This window comes from Cynoglossus semilaevis, chromosome 17, assembly GCF_000523025.1.
Source record: "Cynoglossus semilaevis isolate Cse_v1.0 chromosome 17, Cse_v1.0, whole genome shotgun sequence".
Lineage (NCBI taxonomy): Eukaryota > Metazoa > Chordata > Actinopteri > Pleuronectiformes > Cynoglossidae > Cynoglossus > Cynoglossus semilaevis.
This window is the reverse complement of record NC_024323.1, coordinates 9,538,443-9,558,402: the sequence shown is the minus strand read 5'-3', so window position 1 is coordinate 9,558,402 and position 19,960 is coordinate 9,538,443. Positions and strand designations below refer to the sequence as shown.

At 40.0% G+C, this 19,960-nt stretch overlaps 2 protein-coding genes and 1 long non-coding RNA gene across 6 annotated transcripts in view; 2 read left to right on the top strand and 1 right to left on the bottom strand.

Moving 5' to 3' along the window:
* The first annotated feature begins 299 nt into the window (after positions 1-299).
* On the top strand, positions 300-3,566 carry LOC103393115 (uncharacterized). Its single transcript, XR_522978.3, has 3 exons — positions 300-501; positions 893-1,021; positions 1,250-3,566. It is a non-coding gene; the product is annotated as an uncharacterized LOC103393115 (long non-coding RNA).
* Positions 3,567-12,117: 8,551 nt separating this feature from the next.
* 42sp43 (P43 5S RNA-binding protein) lies at positions 12,118-14,509 on the bottom strand. Its single transcript, XM_008329962.3, has 9 exons — positions 14,229-14,509; positions 14,050-14,150; positions 13,758-13,854; positions 13,564-13,652; positions 13,349-13,422; positions 13,074-13,154; positions 12,752-12,981; positions 12,613-12,666; positions 12,118-12,544 (listed from the first exon to the last, which is right to left on the bottom strand). The coding sequence occupies exons 1-9, from the start codon at positions 14,343-14,345 to the stop codon at positions 12,281-12,283; spliced, it is 1,107 nt and encodes a 368-aa protein (XP_008328184.1). The 5' UTR covers positions 14,346-14,509; the 3' UTR covers positions 12,118-12,280.
* The window catches only part of LOC103393114 (disintegrin and metalloproteinase domain-containing protein 11-like), a 29,177-nt gene continuing 22,341 nt past the window's right edge, over positions 13,125-19,960 (top strand). For 2 of the 4 annotated variants that reach the window (XM_025064213.1, XM_017040669.2), the window contains exons 1-2: positions 16,403-17,258; positions 19,235-19,425. In XM_025064213.1, the coding sequence (XP_024919981.1) occupies positions 17,198-17,258; positions 19,235-19,425 (252 nt within the window). In that variant the 5' untranslated portion in view covers positions 16,403-17,197. Of the gene's footprint in view, positions 13,201-16,402; positions 17,259-19,234; positions 19,426-19,960 lie in introns of those variants that run through there. The other 2 variants (XM_008329963.3, XM_017040670.2) reach the window with 2 other exon arrangements.

Here is a 19,960-nt window from a genome sequence, read left to right as displayed (position 1 = left end):
TTTCTTATTTTTGAGAGGCTCAATATATGTATAAATATTCATATATGTATATATTTATATATATATACACATATAGAGACAAATAATTTGTCACTACTGCTTTACAGTTACCTCTTTAATTACAAACATCTACTCCTTGCATCGCCATCTTTCAACCTGCCATATTCTACTTAACAATGATGCATTATGTTTTCCTCATATTGCTCTTCTATCTTTTGCAATAAATAAATAAATAAAATAAAGATAAAAAGATTAAAAAAATAAACCCCTCGCGATTTTGCTTTGACACCTCTCGGCACCTGTAGAAACGTCAGGTTCAACCCTACGTAAACGGGGCAGTGAACCGCGGGAACGTAAACATAACATAAAAATTCAGAGCAAATTGTCAGGAAATGAGAGTATTAAGTGTACAAAAGTAGTTTCAGTGAAGTATGGTGTTATCGAGTTCATCCTCGTACATCGACGGAGTTGGATAATTGGACACTTATCGTGGAAACTCCGGTAAGTGTTAAATTTTTAGGGGGGGGGGGGGGGGGGGGTACAAAATTAGTGACGTTAGCATCATAGCATTAGGAAAAACAGTTAAAACCACTCGGTGGATTTTGGAAGCCGTACATGAAATGTTAAAATAATATATGATTTAACTGTTAAAAAGATGTTACAGTGTTACTTATATATATAAAAAAGGTCTTATGTTATGATAAAATGCGTGGAAAACCATGTATAAATACAGTTAAAATTTTTATTTTAATGAGGAAATTATGTCTGTTTACAAGTTAAGACAACATTAAGTGTAAGACGTTTTTATAGTAATTTTATTTTAATGAAATTGAATTGTTGTTGTTGCTCTACAATAAGTAAAGACTGTTTGTTTGTTTGTTTGTTTGTTGAGTAAATAAGTGAGTGAATTCATCTAAAGCCAGATCCATAGAAGACCCAGTGAAGTTTCCTGTGTGTAGCTTGACCAGCTCCTGTGGGCTCTTCATAATGGAAACACTTTGGAACACAGAGGATTTCCCAGGTAAGGAAATCAACATAAACTTACACCTAACTGTTTAGTGTAAATGGGACCCGAGATAAACAATAACACTAAAAACATCTAGTAGTACAACAAAAAAAAACTATTATTGCTTTTTTTCCTGAAAATAAGAGGACATCTTTATATTTGAACAATTATCTATTATTATTCTCCATTACACCCTACAAACGAGAATGCTAGTAGCTTAAATTGCCCTGCATTTCCTTCCAGAAGTGCTGCACATTTATGCCCACTGTTGACCTGTCACTGTTTGATGGCATTTGGCTTTCCTCTTGTGATAAAGATACAGAAAGAGGTGTGGGCTGGAAAAGCAGAGACGTAAAAGAAGAGAGGTAATTAATCCACCACCCACCACTGTTCCATCTGTAAACACTGTAAATGTGAGGGAAATACTAATGGCTCTTGGTCTCTGCTCCTCTGGTTATTGCGTTTATTTCTGTGTCGTACCAGGTTTTTGCATTGCTTCCTCTGTTGGTGAAGTTGAAAAAATGAATGACACGTTGTACTTGGGGCTTAAGTCATTTTGTTAGCACAAATCAGTGTCAAAACAACATGTGTGTCTGGGTTTTTTGTGCATCAACCTGTGCTCTTCCTCGCTTGGCCATTTATTTAATCAACTCGATTTTTGTGATGGGTTTTTCCCTGACAGATTTTCTGTTGTCATTTGGTTTCCTATAATGATCACCTCCACTGTGTTTGTGTTAACACATGTACAATATGTATTATCTGAGCTGTTGATTGATGATGTAAGATAAGCTGTGCTTAAAAGAATGTGTTTTGCACAGGATTAATAGGATACATTTTAGATTTTTAAAGGTTTGATCATCATTTTGTTACAAGCATGATTTGTGGGAGAAAAAATATTTTGCCATTTGCCAATGGATTTAATCTTTTCAGAAAAATACACCCACTTATCAAGCACTTACTTCGGTTTATTAGATGTAAAGGAAAGACTGCGGAAAATCAGTGTGTGATGGAACAGAGGCTATTGAGGCTATTGGACTATTTGGTATTGAAGCTGAGAGCCGGGGGTCCTGCACCACTCTAGCCCCTATAGTTGTGTGCAGACCAATACAAAGAGAAAAAAAATGTCATCACAAGCAATTTATATTTATGTTAAAACATAAAAAGCACGTGTTACTGTCAATACAAACATAAAAATCTCAAGAACAAATATTCAGTACAGTATCAGATGATTTGTCCACAAGCTATGGCCTCATATTCACCTGGACCAGCACAGACAGCAGTAGAGGCACTTTTCTGTGTAACTTGCTTGGAGGTACCTTGGAAAAGTCATAAGACTATGAAAACCTGGGGCTTCTGAAATTATGGTATGGATGCTCTACATACAAGTACACAAGTCTTGGGGTTTCTTTTAGGGGCAGGAAGTATGGGCTTGACTTGATACAGCCTGATGTGGAACACCGTTTTCTTAACTAGCAGCATTTTAAGTCTCTAATTGCTCCACTGACAGCTCCTCATGTTGTGTTTGTTAGTTTAGAAAGTCTGCATTATTGCCAAGGCTGAGTCACAGTAGCCAGCAAAAATAGAGTGTTATTAATAGAACATTTCAATTGCAGCCACTCTTCGACTCCTCATGTTTTTTTCTATGTGCCTTATTCATACTGAGCCGTCATACCATATAATTAATTGTAAGTCATGTCAAAACAAAACTGTTGTAAAGAGGAAGGTGGCTCGATCGTTTGGAACTAAGAGCAAAGCTGCAGCAAGGAAAAGATACATCGACAAAAGTAGCAGCATTCTTCTGTATTTGTGAAGGAATATCTTGTATAGTGCAACAGTTATTGTTGTATCACATGATGACATTAGGAGTGGCAAACGTGTATATGATGATACTTTGATGACTTTGATGAGATTTACAGGTAGAGAAACAGACAACTTCACAGTTAGGATGTGGCCATATCAGACCTAAACTCTGCTGTGTTTGATGTGTTGATGGACAAGGTCGCAGGGGACGTGCATGATGTCAGTTTGACTTTGGCTCATACTATAGCTTAGACATGCTGTTGTTAAGCTCAGTGATGTACGTAAATGCATAAAGGCGATATTAACGTTAGAAAAAGAGAGACACAGTCTTGGTGAATCACACATGGAATCAGACACAGCAGCCGGAAGCATAAAAAATGAAATAGAATGTGTTTGTTGTCTTTATGATGGTGCAGTGCAGTGGGACATGTAGAGCTATATTTAGATGCCGTCGGAATAAAAGAAGAAAATATCAAATTTTCTGGAATAGTCACAAATAAAAACAAGTGTGAAACCCATACATCTACCTGCTGTTAGTTATCTTTCTGTTCCAGCAATATACAGAAAAAAGCTTAGTCTTAGTCATACTTTGGAATTTTGATTCATTTAGGTTGACAGATTACTCACGATTAATTTGGATCGCAATTTATCACAGCTATTCTTTAAATAAGCAGATTAAAAATTTGTATCGTCGTTTCACATTCCTAATATTTACTATGTATTCTCCTGTAGTCACTACCTTGGGGGAAAAACATACTTTTGCTCATTAAAAGGAGAGCAGTAAAATGGTTTGTGTTTTCAAATTTTCACATTTTGATTTTTTTGCAGAGAATGATACAGTGAGGGTCATGATAGGATTTGTATAAATATTGATGAAGGCAGAGTGGTAGGATTCCTGTATGACGTGCAGTCCCTGTTCCGGGATTGGGTTGCATCAGGATGGGCTGCCAAATCACTATGCAGACTGCAGCTCTGGTGACCCCTGATGATGGGACAAGCTGAAAGGGATTTTCTTTTTCCAGCGGATGGAGAGACTGACACGTCTTAGAGGTTGTGACAGTTGTGTGCCAACTTGTAGACAGTCAGGACACAAACAGACAGACAGGTGACCTGTGAAGTCAGTGAGTTTGTGATCCAAATGACACCGAGGGGGTTATCACTGACAGGGACAGAAGTGGACGGAGGGACAGGCAGACGCCCTGACAGCCTCACCTTCACACTGTGGAATTTAGTAGCCGATAATGTCAGTGTGACTGTGGTTATGTGCTTAGTGAGTAATAATGACTGATGCTTCTAACAGGCGTTACTCATCAGTCTTATTTGGTGTGTTGTTTCAGTATGGGGGCTGTCGTCTTTGTTTGTACGGCGTGTCGATCGCCTCATCAGCACAGATTAGTGTTACATTAACATTGATGAGGCGGCATTAGTGTAGGTCAGTGATTACCCTACATTTGTATAACACATTCTACCTTTAATGAGGGGGAACTGTGAATTTGTATCCTTCTGTACACACATACACACACGCACATTACACACAAACACACACACATACACAGTACAATACACTTTATTAATGAAACATGAGCTTCAGCCCTGGTTTGCTTTCCTGTTGATCCTTTGTTACTCACAGAGGTTTCAGCCACAGACACTGCTGGTGGTGAGGCAAGGCTGCTGCAGCAGCACAACTTACACACACACACATTGAAATTTGCATCATCCTGCTGTCTACACGGCTGACCTTTACTTCGCTCAGCAGATGAAGTAAAACTGTGAGAGGCTGGTAAAGAGAATGAAAAACCACTCACGTACTCAGAGTCTAGCGTCCTGCTCTCTTCTTGTACACACACACACTTACACACGTGAACACACACAAGTTAAAATGCCTTTGTATAATTGACATGAAGTGCATTCATTTTCTACCATTAGTCCCTACAGCATATACCTCTATAAAATCACTTTAAAATCCAAATGTAAATCGATCAGTTTAGTTCCATCTGAATGTTATATATTTTTTATACTGTATTTCCAAAAATAACATAGTTTTGCTGGCTTCAGCCTGGCATGACACATTCAAAAAATGTGTTTTTTTTTTTGTTTTTTTTTTGTTTTTGTTTCTGTCATAACCAAGACTTACTTAGAATAACATGGCTTCAAACATGAGCAGTGAACATGAGTTTATGATGCCAGTAATTTGCTCAATAACAGTCCCATTAAGAGGACCAACAACAGTGAAACAAAATTAACTTCTAAATTATTGGTCCATCCATCCATTCAGCTGTACATCCTCTATTGCCCAATCCTTTTTAGGGACATGGAGGCAGCTGGGGTACCAGATAGTCCCACCCTCTGAGTGACTTCTTGCATCTTCTATTTTTTTATGCTGTTTGTTATGATGATATTTGAACCTTGAGGTATTTTGGTAAAAAAAACAAAATTCCCTGCAGTGTGTGCAAATGACAACATGTGTAGTGACTGTATTAGATCTAGAAGAGGATGGACGGTGGAAATTCTCTACTAAATTTGTATCTGATTTATGATGTTTTAATTTGGCAGCCCGAGTTATAAAACCTGTATTCAGTCAAATATTCTAAAAATGTCATCTTCAGGGCGTAATATAAAATGAATCTCATACTGGCTTAGTAAAAAACAGATGTGACATGTACCTCTTGCTATGTTCTTGTTGTGGGGCACATACATGACAGGCATATACATTCACAGCCTGGTGTAGTCAGCTACTCCCTTGCGGTCAAATGAAACCCCAAAGGATTTATTGCTAGATAAGGAGACTGATGTCAGTCTGTGCAGTGAATGTGAAGAGCCTGTGTAGGCTGAGCCTATCCATCTTAGCATCTGCACCAGAATCATCTGCAATCCCCTCTTTCTTGCTAGACATTTCATAGAGTTAAGATCTGGGCGGAATGTGTGTACTTTACAAAATGTCAACAGAAAAGTTTGATGATTATGTGAGCTTTTGTACTTATGCGATGGAAATCAGCATTCTTCAAACATTCCCGTCTGCATTCCTTCATTCCCTATTAAAACGGAAAAAGTCCTGATACAATATTATTATAGAACAGATAGACAGAAAGGAGATTTCTCAGGCATTCTATACTTTTTTTTAGTTACATTATGTTTTGGACTCAGCATACGCTTAATCTACATAATTAATTTTCCATTTGACAGCATCAGAGCATAGAACGCAGACTTCTGTCAGCCTGCTGTTCGCTGTTGCCTCCATTCCTGTCATTATGAGCTCATGTGAACCTATTGTTGTGGATTACATGGCTGTAAGTGGAACACTGCCTCCCCCGCTGCTCTCACTTCATTTTACTTTACAATCACTGAACAGCAGGATCAAATCAATTTGTGGATTTTATCACAAGGTGATGCAGAAGCCAGGAAAAAAAAACACAGACGCGCATGAACACCAACAATCTGAAGAGTGACCTTGGTCGGAATACAACCTTGATGAAATGTTCACTTTCACACACATGCTATAACACATGCTATAACACAAGAATATAATAATGTTATCCCACGTAAAGCACTTTCACTTTACTATATTTCAATCCTCCAGTCTCCAACATTAGTGTAGTGCAGTGGTTCCCAATCAGTGACAGTAGAAAATTGCCCAGATTTATTAAAACTAAAAACTTTTTTTTTTTTATTTGCTGTACGTAATCTTCCTGATGTAAATCAGCTACATCTTTGCATGAAGCACGTAGATGGATTGATGGATGTGTAACACTAATGAACAGACAGCTTTGTATAACATTACGTTTGAGTTTAAAGGTTGACCAACTTTTGTACCGTTATTGCTTTTAGTGGAGAAGTCAGTACACACTGGTTTGGTCTTAATTAAACTATAATCAAGTGATGAATCAAACTGCTGTCAGTGTAAACACGATCAATCTGTGACTGATACGAATCTAGAATGGAACAAAAACAGTCCTGTTCTGAATCTGTTTGGTTTAAGGTCTGACTTATCTTTGATGAATGGCTCTAATGGACCCAAACTTTGGCTGCTAATTTTGAAGCTGTAAAACGAGGTAGCTGGCGCATTTCCTGATTGCAACACTTTTAATTACTAATGGAGCTTGACACACCGCACGGGGAGCTCGCAAGGAAACTGTGTTTTGATTAATGAGCGAGCAAATGCAGAGAACATGAAGATATGGACAATGATGGATGTTGCCATGTGGATGTCAACAAAAGGAAGTGTAATCAACCTTAAATGTCATCTGCGATAATCGGAGCTTATCTTGGTGACTTGGTGAAAAAGAATCACATCTGATCTGAAGACAAAAGACTGTGAAACTCTACCACATGAATCACACTCATCTCTCATTTTACAGACTAGGCTGTGTTGATGACTGCATTATGCAAATGCTCGACACATTCAAAGAACAATATGGGTTGTTTTACTTGCAGCATCCATCTAATGCCAACCTGTGGGCAAATGACTCAGTGCAGTTCTGTCTGAAGGCTTTAATCTGGTTCTGTCGAGCAGCGTAACCTGCAGCCTACTGCTGTGTATTATCTGCACAACGACGCAGTCCAAAACACAAAGTGATTTGTCACACGGAAGAGATGAATAACCAATGCTGCGGTCTGTGCCTGAGCCACAGAAGCATGGTCACCTTGTTGTGCCCTCATCCATGCAGATTCGCGTTTGCACAGTCCTTTGTGAGGACAGTAAAGGCTACAAATTACAAAGGCGGAAAGAGAACGGCTTAGGGAACTTAAGAAAGTGAATATTTTGCATAGAAAATGAGAATAGATGGGACGTAAAGCAATAAAACTGTAGTTTGATTCACAAGACTTGATTTAATGATGGAGACTTGGGAAAACAGCTCCAAGCACAATGTCAAACAATGTTACAGCAAATGTTATCAATCTGTGCCTTTAAAATGACATTCTGTGTCCTGCTCACTGCTGCACTAGTTTATCTTTTCTCAAACCTAAATCAGCCACGACAAGTCTGGTCCAGGAGCCAATCTTGGCAGTTTAATGTGTTCTTTTTTAATAAATAATTATGTAATCATAATTTTTATAGCATACAACCAGGAAGGAAAACAGTTTTGCTCAACAGTGGAGCATTTTTGCAAAACTGATACAGAAATACTTTCAGTTACCAACAGAATTTGAAGCAGTGATTCTGTTAGTGTGATAAATACTCCTAAAGCATATTTCAAGTGTGAGTCTAGAGTCATTAATAATAATTAATTTATCTATATATTACTTTCTAACTGTTTTACTCTGTGAGTGTGTGAGGACAGTGTGATCTGGTCTGTATCATAGTCAACACAAGGAGAACTCATCTTCTCATTCAAACAGAAAACTCATCTTTATCTCTCGGACGTAATTATAGAATAACACACTGAGAAGGATGTACCTGATGTCGACATAAGAGAATTCATTTCACTGGTCAAATAAAGGTGGCCTTATACTATACATCTATTGTAGGTCTTTGTGAGGCTTCAGTGGCCCAAAGCTGCAACTACAATCATTACACCATTTAGAACAAGACCATACGTTTTCTAAATGTATGAACTTGTACTATATTGTAATGTAAGTGTTTAATAATGGACATATAAATAAGTCATACTGATTTAGTGATCTGTTTACACTGTAATCATATTCTCTGACGGTCACTGGAACAAGGAAGTGATAACCAGATAACCATGTGTCCTCTGATATATCTGAAATAATACATTTGTTTCAACCTCTGTTTTTATTCAACACTTTTCTGCACAGACGCAAATGTGATTTACTGAAGCAAGCAGACGAGCTGAGTCTGCAGACAACTCCCTGCCTGGTGGTTGTTTGGTTAATTCTGTCAGTAAGCTTGTGTTGCTACAGTTGGTCGTCTTTCAACAGGGGCATGGGAAATGGAGTAAGGGAGGAGAGAGAAGGTTCGGGGTCATCTATTCTGGAGGAGGAAGCAGCTAAATCAGGCCATGACGACTGTATCGTTAACCTACTTCACTTTATTTTCTATGGCAGTGTTTTTCTTCTTCTCAGACTGGGAAATATGCCCTAACTGCTAAAAGGAGAAAACTGTCAGAGTTGCAGTTATGATGGTTATAATTGATAGTAGTACAACTTAGGCTGTGTACAACATTGATAGTCAAAATTCTGACGTGACATGATTTCTCTTAGCAATAAATTACTGAAATGTGAAAAATAGGCCAAAGATAATCAGTCATTTAAATATACTGTAGCAGAAATGTGAGAGTGAAAAGTATGCATAATAAATTTAGTTTGACTCTTCTTCATTTCTCCCCTGAAAGAAATGATATAAACATATTTCTTTTTTTGTAACTTTTTTATTACTGCCTAATTTACATACATTTATGGCTTTTTTTCTCATAATGGTAGGATTGTATTATCATAATGTTGCAAGAATAAACCTAGTAACATTAAGATAATTTAAGACTGTGTAATTTGCTGACACAGCTGCCACCCCCCAACGTTTGGTTTGCTTTATATTAGTTAAAACAGTTTAAAAGACAAGAAAATAAATAATTGCAGATTGCCAGTAATTACCAACTAAAACAATTTGTTTTGATGTTTTCAACATCCGATCTGCGGCCTTCTTCTTCTCCTCCATCTCTAACATCCTTCAAATATCCTTCAATCAAATATATTTACTATCCAACTTCATCTCCAAACTCAATCTCTGCCTCCTCCAGCTCAGCCTTTAGTCTGTTAGACAGTCACGGTCTCTTAACCATACATCATAGCAGGTCTCACTACTGTCTCATAAACCTTAATCTTCAATTTAATTACCCATGACACTCATCTCCATCCATTCCACGCTGCCTTTTCTTCACCTCTTTTGTGTAATGTCCATTACTCTGGATGGTTGACCCTAGGTGTTTAAACTCCCATTTACAGGCTTTACTGATTGCATGAAATACTGAAAAGCTGCGGGCAGAGACTGAAGTCGGCTTTGTAATGAACATCAGTGAATGCATTATTTTAATGAACTGAAGTCGGTGTGGAATAGAGGATTCAAAGCATGACTTTTAAATGAAGAACCTGTATAATGGCCATTGTTGGGAACATGATTTTTTTTTTTGTCTGTGCCTAACAGGATACACAAATCATTCTCCATGTTAGAGGTAACACTCGCTCTGTGGATAATTGGCACCACCTTCCCAGGAAGGTGAAGGTGTGATTAACCAGCCCCTGGGTTTTTGCTTTTGATGGTGTCGCTGGTATTATTTTACACCTCATACACTACGGAGCCAGGCAGCGTCTTCACTCCCATGGGGCTTTGTGGCACCAGGAGTGTACAAACACTAACTCTAACACTAAGTTAACAAGGACCCCTGCTCCACACCTGCGAACTCCGTCCCTCTAGTTTTTACAGATGATGAACAGGACAAAGACGTGAGGAAAAAAAAGTTGTTTGCTGTGATTGTAGCTCACATCTGAGTAACTGCGCTGCTCTGAAGTGTGTGAACTCCCGGGCCTTGTTATTTTACTGTCATGTGTAAACAAAATAATCAGCTGTGTAAGTGATGCTAGTAAAACTCCACAGCAACGTGATTGTTGTGTGCCAGGAAATGACTTCCAATGCTGATGAAATTGAGCAAAACAAATATGAAATAGATCAATGTTACATAAAAACTAGTGATATATTGCCAAAGATAAAATGCTAAGCCAAAGAAATAAGTACATTTTGCCAAAAATAAACATTTAAAATGTGTATTTGGCATACCTAAACCACAGGAGCAGAAATTGGCAAAAATAATATGATTTGAGTATTAACTGATTAAGACGAATTTAGAACAAAATTAAATTAAAAAAAGCGCGGCAGCATACAAATTAAATGTCAGCCATAAATAGCTAGTACACTTACAGTTACAGTTAGAGTATAAAGTTATTGATTCAAACAAGTTTAAAAATGTTCTTCCTAAAAGTAATTCAAAGACTAACATTATGGAGGTGAAGACAATACAGGTATAAATACATTGTAAAATATATTCTCAACAGAAAAACTGAGAACAGTTTGACAGAAGCAGAGGTCAGTGATGTGCTGACCTGCACTGGCCTGTGATGTGTGTGTGAGGTGCTGGGAGAGAGGTTAATGTATGTCACCTGAACAGAAGAAGCTGCAGACAGTGGAGAAGGAGGAGGAGGAGGAAGAAGAAGAGGAGGAGGAGGAAGCTGGGAGGCTGCGAAGCTGAGAGAATGACCTGAGGCAGAGGAAAGACACAGCAGTGCAGGAATCATCGGAGCCCATGCTGACAGGCTGATACTCAGCTCAGAGCAGGCTTTGAAATGGACTCTGCCTCGCTTCACTGGACCAGGAAGAATAAGACCAAGTGCTTAACACCAAAAGGAAATGTCTCAAACAAACGCCTGGTGCAAATATTGCGATTTTTACTACTATAACCAATAGAAACTTTTATGTGTAATTTTATTGATATATCATTCATTTTAGATTTATTTAAACAAATTGGACTTTAAAATAGAAAAATGATTCAGATCTTTTTCATCCAATGTTAACCTATATTGATTCTGATGTAAGAGCAGCGTAAGAAATTTTACTTTAACCAAATCTGTTAGCTATGGAGTAATAATGCCCTGCTTTTCCTTAGGCATCTTTGACTAAAATAGCTAGCTTCTAGCCCTTTTGCTTCCATATTGCCTATATTTTTGGCTAATTATACAGCACAGCTAAATTAACTATCTTGATACATTTTTCTTGACCCTGCATTAAGCCTTAAGCTCAGTTTTTATAAAATAAAAAAATAAAAATTCAAACAGACTTCTAAAAACCATTGCTGTAATCAGTGATGGAATACTTTTCTGAAATTCACATCATCGCTCCCCCTTGACCTAAGACAGTTTAGTCTGCGTTTGTAGTTCCTGTCAATAATTCAACTATTCTCCGACCAGTCATTCAAAGTGCAACAGTTCACCCTCACTTGATCAGACCTGACAGCTGGGACTCGTGTTCAAAAGTTTCCATCCACCCTCAAAGCGATGCATCCTGTGACTCAGCGCTTACTCATCTTCAGGCCTTTTGTTCATATTTAATGAACTCCAACATGTTCAGCAAATGTCAGCCCCTCATTTTGGCCAGAGTGAGCACGAGAGATGCTGCGGACCAACAGCTGCTGGAGTGTTCTCACAATGAGACGCTTTCAATGGCAATTAAACGAGACCGGCCAAACAAACCCTGTTACTGGATATGATGTCTCTGCTGCTGCTGAGTAACCGACATCCAACAGTGAACATATAAACATTCTTAGAAAATGATGGCATTAAAACACCAGTCTGATCCAAAACAAAACTCAAGTTTATTGGGTCAAAAAATAAATTTTCCAATGTGACTTTCAGATACTTCTTATCAAATAAAATATTTTAATGTATGTCAGCTACATCCAACAACAAATCAAAGACCCAAGTTTTCAGTATCTATAAATTAAGTCTAACTTAGGAATCATTCTTTATATATTAACCATTTACAGGTGCAACCTCAGGTTTCACCACCAGAGGACTCTGCTGCTTTATGCCGAAGAGATCACGCAGATTGACCTCTGAGTCGACAAAGTGAGGGATCTTTCGTTCGTTGAAGAGGCTGGACAGGTTGGTTTCCACCTTGGCACGCCTGGAGATGCGCATGCGCAGGGCGAAGAGGCGACGCAGGTTTTCCTCCACCAGAGGCTGCTGGTTTCCGTTTAATCGCTTCTGCCATGGCTTCTTAGCACGCTGACGTTTCTGTTGGGTGTTAAGAAAAATGTTGAGGAGTTCGACGTTCTGCCGCCAGTTGAACGCACGTCACTCACCTTCAGGGCCGTGGCACTGGGGTCGTGATGAAGCAGATGTCTGTCCATGCTTTCCTGAGGAGTAAAAGACGTTTCTACCTCCTATTAGTTGTCAAAACCAATTATCAGAAAGATTCAGAAAGAACCACATGCTACGTACCCGCATGGCAAACATGCGCGGGCAGTCGGGGAAGGAGCACTTGTACTTGAGGAGCTCCAGGTGAACCTTGCGAATGTGGTGCTGCAGGTTGAAGGTGGTGGAGAAGTAGGCCTGGCAGTTCTTCTTGGGACAGACCAGCACAGGCTTGTGGGACGCATGGATCCATTTGTGCCTCCGCAGAGAATCCACTTTCTTAAACTCCTTCTTGCAGACTTTGCACGTAAACTTTGCTGGGAAAACGTAAAGCAGGATTGTGTATCTACTAATAGGACATTCACATAGTTGGTAATCAACGTAATCAAATGAAAAAAATCATATGAACCTAGGTGTTTGGTCATGTGCTTCTTCAACTTCCCCCAGGTTGGTTCCATCACCTGACAGTCGGCGTGAGGGCAGCAGTATCCTGCAGGACGAGGCAGACACAGTTGGACAGGGCGTCAGGAAATAAGGTAAAATCATCGTCTCTCCTGACAGTATGATCTCACATGAAAGGAAAAAGGTCACAGCAGAGGGCACCCACAGCCCAGTTTCTAATTAAGGAATTCATCATGGACGCAAGATAAAAGGGCCCCCCCACTAAGAATGAAATGGACCAACCTGCATGCTTCTTCTCGTGGGCTTTGCGGGCGATGTGGGAATGTAACTTGGCAGTGCATCCTTCCTTCGTACACCTGACACCATCAGTAACAAACATACAATTCCACATGCATTTTACTGAGAACATCAAAATGATGCAACCGTAACAATAAGGCATTGTATTGGCCCAACAAGTCTATAATTTTTGCATAATTATTCGCGTAGGAGAAACGCACTTGAACACAGCAGGAACCTGATGATCCATCAAGTGCAGCTTGAACAGCCTTCGCTTCTTGAAGGTTAAGGAGCAGTTTGGCCGGTTACACTGTGAGCGAGCACGAGATCAGGGAAATTAATTCAACCATTAAGAGGCCAGAGAATATCGAGATGTGTTGTAGTGGCGCCATCTGGTGGGTCATGTCAGACCTACCTTGAAGTATTTGTTTTTATCTGCGTGGGCGAACCCCGCGTGTCTCTTTAGTTTGCTGAGAGTGAAGAAGCTCTTCGTGCAGGTGGCAAACTTACATCTGAGGAGTTTAATTTTAAATGATATTAATATATTACTCGTACAACTTACAAATATTAAATTCGTTTAAGTTATGAGATCACCAGAATAACCACTATAGCAATTTACACTCCACTGCGTCTCTTTTATTTGACTTAGACGTTGGTGATGGTCACGTGACGTGTCACGACACCAAACATACTGGTATACGACCTACCTGAACTGCTTGACTTCTCTGTGCTGCAGCATGTGTCTGCTCAGGTGGGACTGTCTGGTGAAGCGGCGGCCGCAGCCAGACACTGCGCACTGACACGGACGCTGTGGGTCGTTGTAGTCAAATTATTTTCAAGTATTTAAAAATAAGCATATCCTCAAGTGATAAAGTTCCATTCTCACCTCTCCGGTGTGCACAGTCTCGTGCTCCTCCAGTTTCCTCTGTTTGGTGAATGTTGCTCCACAGTCACCGTGTGCGCACTTGAAGCGCTGCGGTGGAGCAGCGGCAACACCGTTCATGTTTTTATTCGATAATCTGGTCCGATAGCTGTGTTTGCACTCGAATGTTCTATTGAAAATGCGGCCGCCTTTGTCACGCTGTTTTATAACCTCCTGAAAAGGTATAATTACTTAATTGGCCGCATCAGGTCTACAGGCTGCACCTGCAGTGGCCATTCATACAGCACAGTGGAAAATACTGAGCAGCAAGGCTGCAGCTGATGAGGTGTAATCATGTTGCTGCCGTCAGCTGTGTACAAAGTGAGCAGGAGTACGGATACAACACTGTATGCATTTCACACTTAAAAATATTAAATATTAAAAGCTCACTTATAGTAGCAGCGATACATAGATAAACGGTCAAACAAAATGTAAGCTTTCCAACGTATCGTACAGGTAATTTATAGTCGTACACACAAGAAATGTTGAAGTTGACACAGTTTAAAGTTAGACTAATCATCACAAAGATGCTTCCCTACTCTGAAAATACAAATTTAGAATGGAAATTGGCGCTAAAGACAATGTCATGTTGCATCAGCTCTTCAGTGACAGCAGGAAGCCTCAAGTGACATTGGCTAAAAATATATTCCTTTTGTATCTTTTTGTACCTGTCAACTTGTATCTGTCTACGATTACTTTACGCTTGCATGCATGTATGTAACATGGCCATAAGGTGGCAAAACATACAATTTTTAGGGCCATTTTTAGAACTGATAATTCCAGTTTATTTAATTATTGTAAAACTGAGGTTGCTGTGAAAACAAAAACGTGAAACTTGCCCCAATAAGGTTTGCTCTTAAGAAGCAGTGAATTTTATTTCGATGCTGTCTGTTTAAGGTAACACTTCTTTAAAATTGTGTCTATTTCAGGTTCGAGTTCTAGTTCAGGCATTAGGGGCGGATTTTAGTTATTGCAGTACCGGTATCTGTCCACTAGAGGGCAGTATTTCTCTTTTTCTGAAGCCTCAAGCAGCGCGCATTACACAGACCCTTCTGCAAGTATAGGGTCAAAAATAATCCATTATACTTTAGAAAATATTACTATTATTTTATGAAAATGTTATAAATTCTTACATTAAACCAGGTCTGAGGACAGATATTTAATGACGCACGGGCTAGATTTGTATCTGTAAAGTAGAAAATAATGAATTGTTTCTTTGCTGATACCCATAATCCAATCACATCAATCAGTGGACGTGGAGTTCCTCAGAGCTGTGTGAGTTCCTGCCTCAGTCTTGTGGCTTGCAGGTTCATTCAGTTAGCTCCTCCGACAACCACTACGCACATCCCGCTAATAGAGGCACATTGTGCACAGACAGTGCCCTCTGAATATTTCATCTACACCAACATGGTGTAGAAGGCAGCAGGGGCAGGATCAAGGGCAGAATGGTAGAATATAAATGCCCCCATTCCCTTTACCTCTTCCTTCTCGATTGCCAAACTTAAAAGGGAGATCACAAATGAAAGAGTTTAATAAAAATTGTAATACTCTCTGCAGCATATACCGTAGGCTATTTCTTTCTTTCTTTCATTATTTTTTTTTAATCTTTCATACATTGAACAACAACTCATAAATGCACAGTGGTAACTGATGCAGCTCATAAAGTATTCAGCAGTGACATGCAGCTGAATAACTGCAGTAAGAACCACATCAGTGAAGGCTGCAGTGAGTGAACTGTTTGATGAACACTTCCTCTTTTTCTTTTCTTTTTTGGCATGATGCCTTTACAAATGTGGGCTCAATTTACAAAATAAATTAATTCAATTCATAAATCTCCAAAAAAAGAATTAGTAGTTCTAACTAAGTTAAATATTTCTGTTATATATATAGCCGTTAGCATTTATTAATTTATTATTTAAAATTCAAGCTTTTAATTTTACAAAGGATATGTTTATTTCCACGTCTTTATTGTGTTAAAGAAAACAAACCGCCGTCAATAGTTCCCGCGCACCCCCTAGTGGTGGGTCTACAGTTTGGGAATCCCTGTTTGATTGCATATACAGTAGGCCACACCTGTGGTCTATATGCAATCAAGTCTTGAACCTGCTGCTGGTTAACCTGTTAGTTGCTGGTTTATTGTTGTGAATGTTGTGTACCTGTTTATAGTTTTGGTGAAACTTCTGTCTTGTTGATTAGACCGTACCTTTCCACACTGAATTTTAAGAAAGTGTACTTTCTATTTTGGAAAATATGGTTTGGAGGTTCGTCTTTAACTGTACTGTTTCGCGGGCATTTGTGACTTTTCACGGGTCACTCACTTCAGCAGCGTTCGGCCAGACTGTTGCATCCTTTCAGAGCTGCATGGCAACCGCAGGAGGAAGAGGAGGAGGAGACTGGGTTCCCATGTCCCCCCTCTTTCTCACCGCAGACCTAACGCATCTCTCTTTTTTTCCACGTCCCTGCGTTTCCGCATAACGCAGATTCACATATGGGCTACACACACACTAAAACACACAGGCTTACACGCACACTCACACGGCTCAGCCATTTGTACTCCACGCACCGGCGCAGCCTTGCAGAGCCGTGCGCCCGCGGTGCGCGCTCCCTGTTTTCAGACCACGACAGGCCTGTATCGATCATCTCCGCTTCAAGCGCAGGCTCTGGTTCATTTTTCCTTATTCTGAAATGCAAATCAGGTTCTTCCCGTAGTAGCTGAGAGTGTGTGTGTGTGAGAGAGAGAGAGAGGGGGAGAGAGAGGACCCGCAGCATCACCATCAGATGTGTAGAAGCACATTCTTTGGATCCTCGCCATCGTTTCCTGTCGGTTTTTGCCCTTTTTATGTTGTTTCCCCTCTTCCTCAGCATCAACCGGGTTGTTGACGTTCTTTCCGCGGCTCTCTCGATGCTGTGATCCGGGGGAATATGTGAGGATCATGCTGGCGGTGTGGTGCTTCATGGTCTTTGCTGCAGTGGGCGAGAGGCTTGCAGTCTCAGGTAAGAAGAGACAGGAGGGAGAGAGAAGGAGCAGAGGGTAGAGGTTTGGCTGGAGAGCAGCGGCTCCCCGTTTTCTTTACATCCACACATTTTTCCCCTTGCACCAGCACTTTTTGAAAACAAGTGCGGGCTGCAGATTTTTTTATTGTAGCGGGCTCTCGGTGCCAAACATCCCCTCTGGACTGGAAGCGCTCACCGCTGCGGTAGATTTGCTGCATCAACACATTTCCACGGCGAACCCATTGCCCATACATCCACCTACACCTCCACCCGTTTATATTGGAGAAGCAACACCTAAAACATTTTAATGTAACTTGTCAAGTCCCTGGAATCAGCCGTGGTCTGTCACGTCTGAGAGAGATTAGGCCCAGCAGCAGCAGCAGCAGCAGCCTATATGTCTGGAGGGTGACTGTCTCCTGTAGGCATCACTGTCTTTCATCAAAACCTCAATAAATACATGAATAACTATTGATCCTTATGCTGTAAATATCTTAAAGTACTGCGTTACTGTTGTAACCTTGTGGTTACTGGGCTAATAAAAAAGACACAAAATTCACATCATTAAATGAAAACTCGTTTGAATTATTTCACTTTTATGTGTGTTTCATCCATTCATTCTTCTTCTATAATATGGCCTTACCCCAGTGGGGGGTCATGGTGGTAGCTGGAGCCGATAAATTATCTCATTTGGCTCCAGGGGGGGCTAAACCCTGGACTTATCCCAGTGTATGGTACAGTAGGGGCACACACAGTGACCAGTGATCATTCACACCCTCATTGACTCAAACTGTCAGTTTGGACTGAGGTAGAACAGGGACTACAGTGATCATATATTTACTGTATGAAACTGTATTTATATTAAACTGGACCCAGTGTCAGAAATTAAAATATCCTTGTGATTCACTTTCAGTGCTAAGCTATTTACAGAACTGATACATTTATATATTTGTTTATTTATTTTAATGTTTGCAAAGTGCATTGAGTAGAGTGCTCCGTGCTATTTGTCATGAGAATAAAAATGTAAATATTGCGCCCCCTAGAACGACCCCCATGATGAGAGAATTCAAGTTTAGAGTGTTATATTGCGATACAGAGCTCAGATTAAAAATAAAATATATGCGGTGTTATTGAAATAAAGAGTTGATGACCACATAGTCTACGTTTTATCCTCACTGTACTCATTTATCCATCTTTAAATTACATAAGAGGTTGCAGAGGAGATCCCACCTGTCGTTGGGCTTAAACTTAGATACATTTCCAGTCCATTAAAAAAAAAACATATAGAGACACAGCATCTGAACAGCATCAACATTGGATTTAATTGTGTTTAGACTTAGGCTCTATAGGAGAAAGTAGTTGAAGGTGATGCGTGACTGGCCAACCCTCTGCACTGAGGTGGTACAGTAAGTACTGTTGTCTCACAGCTACAAAGTCACTGGTTCATGTTCAGGCTGAAGCAGATGGTGTTTCTGTGTGAAGTTTGCACTTTCCTCTGTGTGTGCACGTGTTCTCACCAGGTACTCGCAGTTCAAAAATATGCAGACTAAGTATTAGGTAAACTTACCGCAGGTGTGAATGGGTGTTTCGGTGACTTCATCTTTTGCACTTTCAGGATTAGCTCCAGCTTTTCCTGAAAATGACTTCAGGTTAAAGCATTACAGATGAAGGGATGGACTGTGTGTTTAGGCTTTGGCTAACTAAGTTGTCATACAGTAGTAGGTAAAGTGAGTGAAGTCATTCATAACCTTATTCTTCACTCTACAACAAGGGTTCCAAACTCCTGGCCTGGGGCCCACTTCCAGCCCACGAAGCACCCCTAATACTTTAATTGCCTATAAAATATTTTTAAAATATTCTTATGTTGTCGCCTTGTCTTTTCTCATCTCAAACACTGTCAATTTCATTCCTTCACCTCAGGTACTCCATGCCTCTACCTTTCCAGGTTCACGCTGAGTGTCCTTGTTGTTCTCTTGCAGGTGCGGACAGAAGCACACGGGAAGATGAAGACACGTGGAACTGGTTCACCCTACCTGGGTGGTCAGAAAACCAGGACGCTCCAACGGAGGTCACGCGGCCAAAGAGGTTGGTGCAGCAGATCGAGTCGGAGGAAGAAATGTCTCATCACCACCTGGATACCAGGGTGAAGAACAGCAGTGTGGACACAGTGGTCAGTGAATGATGATGCTCCTCTGATGTCAGTGTGTGTTTGGAAGCTGAAATATTTATTTATTTTTTTATATATTGTCAAGAGTTAGATGAATGTTATGCCAAAAACATAGCCTACTACAGTAAACATTAGCCAAAAAACTAGCGAAACATTTATGAAAAGTAAGTACTTATATATAGAATATCCTACTCTGATCAATGGAGTAAATCAACAAATTAGGTGCAAGAAAACTAAGGTTAAACCCTGTCATCCTTATTAGTCACTTTAAGGTCAAGGGTCACAACAATAGTAGTACTCATAGTGGTTTTCAGGTGACTAAACCCTAATACATTCTGCATGGTATGATTGTATTCATCTAAACTGAAGCACACACAGTGCTGTGGGGGTTAGGACTGGGTTTCTGCCTGGATTTTCTGAAAGTTCTCCCCTGTTTGTGATTGACTTGTTCCTTCCTCAGTCTAAAATATATATATATCCAATATATATCCAATAATTCCTATTGGAGACTGGGGCTAGTTAACCAGAGGTACGAGTG